Genomic DNA, 8,862 nt, shown 5'->3' with positions numbered 1-8,862 from the left:
CTTTTTGGCTAAGTTATTTATGCATGGTGCTGCCCAGTACATAGCTAACTTGGGAGTGCGATCTCTACTGGAACTGGCGAGTTAGGGTGCCTTCATACACCTTCCCTGTGGTCTCGCCGGCCGCCTTCATAATCTGCACCACCTTCACCTCTGGCGATGTGCTTGCTCTGGCGATCTCCAATTACTAGGTCGCCTGAGTCTACATCTGGCGACTTCATCTCTAACCCGGTGATCGCCGATTCTGCTATGCTGGAGATCGGAACACGCCAACTTAATAATTGGCGACTTAACGAGCCCCCCGACTTCCTTCCCTTCTGCCAACCTGGCGCCTTGTCAACACGCCTATACTGTAGCTTGATGCCACGTCATCACTTCCGACTACCAGGGCGGTACACTTTTCTTCTTCCTTTGCAGCTTCGAGAATGACTCGCTCAAAGATCACCCCGAATCCTCCTCCTTCATCGCGAAACCCCCCTTCTCAAGCACTCAACCCGCCGCGAGCGCGCGGTGCCTCATCTTCCCAGGCTAAGAGGCCTGCACCCTCCCGTCCCAACCTGGCCCAGGCGACTCCACCTATCACCGGAGGAGCCCCCGTTCCCGCACCAGACTTCAAAAAACTCTACCCCTGGGCCAACTCGACCTTGTTGAGGGAAACGTCTTCCATGAACACTGCTGGGGCAGTTTTGCGACTGACTAAGGGGGATGAGCCCCACCAAACATTTCATAAGGAGCACGATGAGAAGATGATAGTGCTACCTTGCCCCCCCGATCTGCCCGTTTGTGCCGACGACAAGGTGAGCAATGACGACCCCTTCTGCTTCGTCTACACAACGCTATTCAAGAAGGTGAAACTAAAGTTTCCCTTTACCCGTTTCGAGAGGGAACTCCTCACTGAGCTCAACATTGCCGCCGCCCAGCTTCATCCCAACAGCTGGGCGTTTGTGCGAGCATTTCAAGTGATGTGCGACCATCTGGGGTTGCCCGCTTCCGTGGATGTATTTTTGTTTCTCTTCGAAGCCAAACACCCGGGAAACCGCCTATGGGTTAGCTTGAATGGGATTGCTGGGAGGTCAATCTTCTCCATCTTCCAGCAATCCTATAAAGACTGGAAGGGAAAGTTCGTCCTAGTGCGCCCCAATGACAAGGACACTTCCCTACTCGACGGTTTCCCCTTGTACTGGGTGAACAAGGGGAACAAGGAGTCCAAGAGCTGCTTCAGGAGACCCAGAAGTCCTGATAGCATGGGTGCGTTGGACAGAGATCTCTGCCTCTTTTGGAAGAGTGTGGCGAGTGCCAACATCACCTTCCTCACCACCACCTTGATCTGCTTCGAATTCTTCGAGGACCAACTCGAAATTCGAATAGGTTAGAACATTTACACCTTTGTTTGATATTGCTTCTGTTAACTGTTTCTGGGCGTCTTGTGCATTGCGCGCAAGACTTTGGTTTTATTTTTCTGCATTCTTTATCTGCTTTGCTGTTGCATACTGCTCTGTGCATTGACTTTCTCTCTGAACTGACCCATGCACTTTTGCTCCATGCAGATAACATGTTGGGCCAAGGCAAACTCGCGGAATTGAGGGCGCTCGCCCGCACCCACGGGTTGGCGACGGGCTCTCAAACAGTACCAAATTCGGTGGTGGAGATCGCCGCCGCACAGGGTCGATCGCCACCTAAGGGCCCAGCTCCCTCCGATGTCCAGCCCGCCGCCCAACGGAAAAAACTTGTCCTCAAAAGGCCCAAGAGGAAAGCTCCCCAGGTAGTCCACGAGGAGGAGGAAGAAGATGACGAGGTCACCGAAGATGGCCTCGTTACAAAGAGGAAGAGGGTGGCACCTTCTTCACCACCTGCCCCACCCCCTCTTCCAACCTCAACACCTCCATCTACGCCCGCTCCACCTCCAACCCTGCCATCTCCACCAGCTCCCGCCTCACCTGTCCAAGCCATTCCACTGGCAACCGCGCCACCTGCGGTCGAGGCCCAAGAGCCAAATTTCATGGAGGACCCCCCGAGCGCCTCCACACCATATGTATCAGCTGGAGGGGGTCCTCCTTCCAATGCCTCAGCCGCAGATGTTGCTCCAATCGGGGATGAGGTTGCCCACACCTCTCCGATTCTGATCACCGAATCCCCGACGTCGCCACCACGAGCAGAACCGCCTACTGAAGAACCAACCAAAGAAGGTGGCGACGAAAATCAATAACAGGCCCACCCAGCACCTCTACAAGCAGCAAACCTCCCTCTTGAGGTTACGAGGATGTGGGAGCCTTTATCTGCTAAGCTGAAGACGATAGCAGAAGACATCCCCGCCATCATCACCAGAGCCGTGGAGAGCTCCACTAGAAAACTCCAGGACGACCTCTTCAACCTTAAAACTGAAAACAGCACCATGAGGGTCGAGGTGGAGAAGCTGTCCTTTAACCTGACACTCGCGGAGATTGAACACTCCCGAGTAGAGGACGCAATGAGCACCGAGCTCAGATTGGCGCGCAAGGAGGCCACTGAACTCCGCCATAAAGTGCAACAACTTGCTCAAGAAAAGAACGAACTAGAGAGCAAGATTGTGCCTTATCGCGTCAAGGTGACTGACCTAGAGGCTCTCATAAAAACTGACACCGTCAAGGTGAAGAAGCTAGAGCAAAGGTCAGCCGACCGGGAGATCCTCCTTGGCAAGGTGGAGGCGGCGAGGGATGCCGCCATCGCTGAGCTCGACGAAGCCAATAAGAAAAATGGGGAGCTTGCAGCTGAACTGGGCAAGGTGCAAGCAGAATCCACGAAGGTTGCTGAAGACCTTCTCCAGGCTCAAGAAATCAATGACCAACTCAAGAAGCAAGTTGAGGAGCTGGAGCAGCAGAATAAGGGACTGAAAGAACAAGCTGAAGGACTCGAGAAACAGATTGAAGAGCTTAAGAAGCAAATTGAAGATCTCAATCTGAGTTCCGCCCAAATTCTAGCTGCTGGATTCGAGGCTGCCCGGGAACAGTTCGCTTGCTTGTTCCCTGATCTGGATCTCAGCATGGTGTCTCTAAACAATGAGGTGGTGGATGGAAAAGTGGTGCCCGCCGAAGACTAGTCAATTTACTCCATCCCCTGCTTTTATACTTTCTCTTGTGTGTAACTTGTAATAAGCTTTATGTCTTCTCGTACATACGATATTTTACTTTTAATAGCAAAAGTCTGTGGATTTTCTCTTACGATTTCTTCAACTGCTTTAACTTTTCTTGCGTATTTTACTTCAGAGAAAAAGACTTAGCGAAACTGCAGGCATGATCTTTGACTTAACTGCTTCGAACCACTTCAACTTTAAGCAACAATCACTTTAACAACTCGTAATCTTAAGGCAATTAACCTTATCGTAAAAATATTCCTCAAGCAACAAACTTTAACTCAGCTACTGGCTTAAACACTGCTTCACCCGATCTGCTTCATCAAAACGGGTCTTTAAACTTTCTCGCCACTGTTTGAACTTTTCCTGGTCGCCAGAGACTCTTGGCGATCAGCTTCTTTCTGGCTTCACGCCTTGGCCATTGTTCTTTGATCTGGGGGTAGAGGCGCCTTTCGGATCCTCCTCTACCTTCCCGAACTTCAGGACCACAGGCCGGGTGGCTAGGCGCTCTCTTCGAACCTGCCTTAGCCACCTTCCAAACTTCGTCCACCCTTAACACCATACCTGAACTCGTTCGAGACGAGAAGGATTTTATCTTGCCTGAACTCGCTCATAGGCGAGAAGGTCTTTTACCTGCCTGAACTCGCTCATAGGCGAGAAGGTCTTTTACTTGCCTCTATATTGCCCCAGGGGTTACATCTTCTCGCCCCCAGAAACACTGAGGACTTTTCGCTGGTGCCTCTACATTGCTCCAGGGGATACATCTTCTCGCCCCTAGAAACACTGAGGACTTTTCACTGGTGCCTCTACATTGCTCCAGGGGATACATCTTCTCGCCCCCAGAAACACTGAGGACTTTTCACTGGTGCCTCTACATTGCTCCAGGGGATACATCTTCTCGCCCCCAGAAACACTGAGGACTTTTCACTCTTCCTTGCCTGCACTCGCTCAGCGACGAGGAGGTCTTTAACTTGCCTCAGGACGCGCGAGGGCGTTGAGGTCTTTTAACTGGTGCCTCCGATCGCCGAAAAACGATGAGGACTTAAAAACTTTAACTGATGTCTCCGATCGCCGAAAAACGATGAGGACTTGAAAACTTTAACTGATGCCTCCGATCGCCGAAAAACGATGAGGACTTAAAAACTTTTTAGAAAGCATGCAATATATCTTTAACTTGCCTTGAGTCACGTACAAGTGACAAGGTCTTTCTTCAAAACTTTTCTGAAACAACAAGCACGCAATCTAAAACAACTTTTACTTTGAAAACTTCTCTTTATTGGGTGGCCTCATTAAAAACCCTCCTTAGGGAAAAAAGAGTGCCTCCTTCAAACTGTTTTAACAGAGACATTGTAATGTAACTTTGTGTTTATCTTTACTTACAAAGTTCTCAACTGTAATACAACTTCAGGTGCGTGGCGTTCCAGGTGTGAGGAATAGCCCCTCCTTCCAATGTCTCTAAGCGGTAGGCGCCGTTCCCGAGCGCCTCGGTTATTCTGAACGGTCCAGTACACTTGGGTGACAGCTTATTCTCCATCTCGTACTGGTGGGCTTTTCTCATCACCAGGTCGCCTTCTCTAAATTGTCTTGGCATCACCTTCGAGTTATATCTTCGTTCAATCCTTCTCTTCACCGCCTCAGCCTTCAATCTCGCCTCTTCCCTGACCTCGTCCAGTAGATCCAGGTTCAGCCTTCTCTCTTCAAACCTCTCAACAACACCCGATTAGCTGACTCCACCTGGCCATTTGTCTGAGGGTGCTCGACGGATGCAAACACTTGTTGAATTCCCACCCCTTCGCAAAGCTTCTTCAACAGGTGGCTTGCAAACTGAGTCCCATTGTCCGACACCAGGCGCTTGGGCACTCCAAACCGGCACACGATGTTCTTCCACACGAAACCTTCGATCTTGTGTGCGGTGATCTGGGCCACTGGTTCTGCTTCGATCCACTTGGTGAAATATTCAATCGCCACCACCAAGTACTTCATCTGCCTGATTGCCCGTGGTAAAGGTCCCAGGATGTCGATTCCCCAGGTATGAAACGGCCAAGGGCTGTAGATCGACTTCAACTCCTCAGGAGGCGCCTTGTGCCAATCGGCGTGCTGTTGGCATTGCTTGCAACATTGGGCATACTTCTTGCAGTCTTCTCTCATCGATGGCCAGTAGTAACCTGCACGGAGAGTCCTCGCGGCCAGAGCTCGACTCCTTTTCAAGGCTTCAGCTTTAATCCTTGCTTCCTCCCTCACCTCATCCAGTAGGTCCAAGTTCACCTTTCTCTCTTCGTTCGACTCCTCAACCACGAAGTTCTGGAAGTGTGGTGAGTTCTCTTGGATTTGTACTGGGATCATCGCGTCCGAACCATATACCAAGTTGAATGGTGTTTCCCTCGTTGTAGACTGAGGGGTAGTGTGGTAGGCCCACACGATTCTAGGAACTTCCTCCACCCAGGCACCTTTGGCTTTGTCCAGCCTTCTCTTCAGACCTCTGAGCAGAACCCGGTTGGCTGACTCGACTTGCCCGTTCGTCTGGGGGTGTTCTACCGATGCGAACACCTGTTTCACTCCCTGCTCCGTACATAGTTTGCCCAGTTGTTGGCTTGCGAACTGGGTACCATTATCAGATACCAATCTTTTCGGTATTCCGAAATGGCACACTATGTTTTTCCATACGAAGTGTTGGATTTTATGGGTCGTGATCTGTGCACTGGCTCAGCCTCTATCCACTTCGTGAAGTATTCTATAACAACCACAAGGTACTTCATCTGCTGCACTGCCAAAGGGAAAGGCCCCAGAATATCGATTCCCCAGGTATGAAATGGCCATGGGCTGTAGATCGATCTCAATTCCTCCGGGGGTGCCTTGTGCCAATTAGCATGTTGCTAGAACTGTTTGTACCGCTGGGCGTATCTCGTGCAGTCTTCCCTCATGGTTGGCCAGTAATACCCTGCCTAAATGGCCTTTAACGAGAGAGATTGGCCACCAATGTGGCTACCGCATATCCCTTCATGTAGCTCTGCCATGATGCGTATCCATTGTTTGCCGTCTACGCATATCAGTACGGGATGGGTTAATCCATGCTTGAACAACTTCCCATCTATCAGGGTGTACTTGCTCGAATTTTTCTTGATTTTTTAAGCTTCTGCGGGTTCTAACGGGAGTACTTCATCGGCTAAGTAGCACTGGTAGGCCGTCATCCAGGTTTCTCCTGATTCAACCTGGTAAACTTGCGGCATTATTTCCCCAGCCACTGGGTAACTGCTTATTGTGGGTGTTTTCACTGTCTCTTGCGTTAGTGATCGATGGCTCCTCCCCGTTTCTTCCGATGCGCTAACCTGCTGAATTTCTACCACATTGTCCGTGGTGGTTCGAGGTGTCTTTTGGGTCTCATGAATCACTGTCCTCTTCCTGCCCCCCTTGCCCGAACTGGCGAGCTTTGCAAGCAAGTCAGCTCAGGTATTCTTTTCTCTGGGCACGTGGACTAACTCGAACACTTCGAACGATTCCTTCAGGACCTGGACGTATTCCAGGTATGCGGCCATCTGAGGGTCTTTAGCTTGGTACTCCCCTATGACTTGGCCTGTAACTAACAAAGAGTCACTCTTTTCCAATAGCCCCTTCGCTCCTATCTCCTTAGCCAACAACATTCCAGCGATCAGTGCCTCATACTCTGCTTGGTTGTTGTTGGCCTTCTCAATCAGCAACCCATCTGGTCCCTCCAAGATAACACCTGTTCCATTGCCTTGTTGGTTTGAGGAACCATCTACAGAGAGCATCCACCTAAAATCTGCCCCTTTCTTGGTGTGTGGCTGCCGAGGAGAGTTCCACTACGAAGTCGACATAGATCTGGCCCTTAATGGGGCCTTTAGGTTCGTAGTGTATGTCGAATCAGACAGTTCCACCTTCGGCCCGCTACATTTGGCTTTTGCAGGACCTTGCGGATTGGAAAATCTGTCATTACTAACACCGTAAAACTTTGGAAGTAGTGGCAAAGTCTTCGCGCTGAGAATACTACTGCCAGGGTTGCCTTTTCTAAGGCCTGGTATCTCACCTCTGGCCCTTGTAATACTTTGTTGACGAAGTATATGGACTTCTGTAGCTGGTCTTGCTCTTGTAGTAGAACTGAGCTGATCGCCTTCTCTGTAACTACGAAGTATAGGCAGAGTAGGGTACCTAACTCAGGCTTGCACAGCACCGGTGGACTAGCCAGGTACTCCTTCAGCTTTACAAATGCCTCTTCGCACTCCCGGGTCCATACGAACCTACTATTTCTTTTCAGGCATTAGAAGTAACGGTGTCCCTTCTCTCTTCCTGCCGATACAAATCTGGACAGAGCGGCCATGCGCCCTGTTAACTGCTGGACCTCTTTTACTGAGATCGGGTTCCTCATACCAATTATCGCAACACACTTCTCGGGGTTTGCCTTTATCCCACGTTCAGAGAGTAGGAACCCCAAGAACTTGCCCGCCTCAACACCGAACACGCACTTCTCTGGGTTCAGCTTCAACCTGTACTTTGCTATCGTGGTGAATAGTTCTTCTAGGTCAGCCACATGTTGTTCCTTCTGCTGGGAGGTGACTACCATGTCATCTACGTATGCTTGGACATTCCGCCCTAACATGGGTGCTAACACTTTGTCCATCAGTCGCTGGTAGGTGGCCCCTGCGTATTTTAGCCCAAAAGGCATAGCCTTATAACAATAGCTAGACATCTCCGTCATGAACGCGGTCTTGCATTCGTCCCTGGGGTGCATCATGATCTGGTTGTAACCAGAAAAGGAGTTCAGGAAGCTGAGTAACCTGCATCTGGAGGCTCTATCTACCAACGCATCAATACTGGGCAGTGGGTAGGAATCCTTTGGACAGGCTTTGTTGAGGTCCGCGAAATCAACACACATCCTCCACTTCCCGCTGGCCTTCTTTACCAGTACCACGTTGGCTAACCACTCGAGGTACTGGATTTCCCTAATGTGGCCAGCCTTTAGTAGTTCCTGCGTCTCTTCTACCAGCCTTTGAGCTAAGATTGCATCTTCTAACAACCGTTCCTTCTGAGTATTTTCTCTATCATGTTGGGCTTGATAATCAGCTGACGCCAATGTAGCAATAATCGTTGTTGCATGTTCTACATCAAGAGCCATCATTGTGCCGCCAGCTGCAGCATCTAGGAGCATCTTTGTGTCAGATCTGAGACCGGTGAGAAATATGCTTAGTTGAGCAATATCTTCAAACCCATGATTTGGGAATTTTCTAAGTATCTGTTCCGTCCGGTTGACCGGGACGTCTTCGTGCTCGACCTCAGCCGTCAGCTAGGGACTCTTTCCCACTGGTTGCCTGTGGATTCCTGCAAAAAAGAGGACAAAGAGGCGCCCTAGCGGCCGTGTGCACTCCGACGCTCAAGTCAGCCAGCAAGAAACACCAAAAACTGTCCACCCACGTCTCGGAGCACCGCGTATGGCACTCTAAAGGTGGTAAAAAGAAACTGTGTATATGTGTGCGTTGTCTCCTTCAGGCAAAAATATTCCCCAGTCACTCGTACGTAACCTTGAAGCACGAGCAAGCAATTAGAGAGTTCTCTGATAAATTTGCCGAAAGTTCCAACCTTCTTTCCAACATTCTCCGCGCTATTTAAACTACCCAAGCATTTAAAGCGCCTTAAAGCGCTTTTAATCATAGCGCATTTAAGACGTTGAAGTAGAAAACGTAGCGCATTTAAGACGTTGAAACGCTTGGGAGCCATTATAGTACCTGAATGCTCGAAAGGGAAAC

At 50.1% G+C, this 8,862-nt stretch overlaps 2 protein-coding genes across 2 annotated transcripts; one reads left to right on the top strand and one right to left on the bottom strand.

Annotated features, from left to right (window-relative positions):
- The first annotated feature begins 2,257 nt into the window (after nt 1-2,257).
- On the top strand, nt 2,258-3,073 carry LOC137834028 (uncharacterized). The gene is made up of 2 exons (XM_068642094.1): nt 2,258-2,452; nt 2,543-3,073. Exons 1-2 carry the CDS (start codon nt 2,258-2,260, stop codon nt 3,071-3,073), a joined length of 726 nt encoding a protein of 241 aa, XP_068498195.1.
- Nucleotides 3,074-6,549: 3,476 nt separating this feature from the next.
- On the bottom strand, nt 6,550-6,873 carry LOC137834027 (uncharacterized). Its single transcript, XM_068642093.1, has one exon. The coding sequence runs from the start codon at nt 6,871-6,873 to the stop codon at nt 6,550-6,552; it is 324 nt and encodes a 107-aa protein (XP_068498194.1).
- Nucleotides 6,874-8,862: the final 1,989 nt, after the last annotated feature.

The sequence above is a fragment of the Phaseolus vulgaris genome, chromosome 5, assembly GCF_000499845.2.
Source record: "Phaseolus vulgaris cultivar G19833 chromosome 5, P. vulgaris v2.0, whole genome shotgun sequence".
Lineage (NCBI taxonomy): Eukaryota > Viridiplantae > Streptophyta > Magnoliopsida > Fabales > Fabaceae > Phaseolus > Phaseolus vulgaris.
The sequence above is the reverse complement of the archived record's forward strand: the minus strand, read 5'-3'. Positions and strand labels throughout refer to the sequence as shown.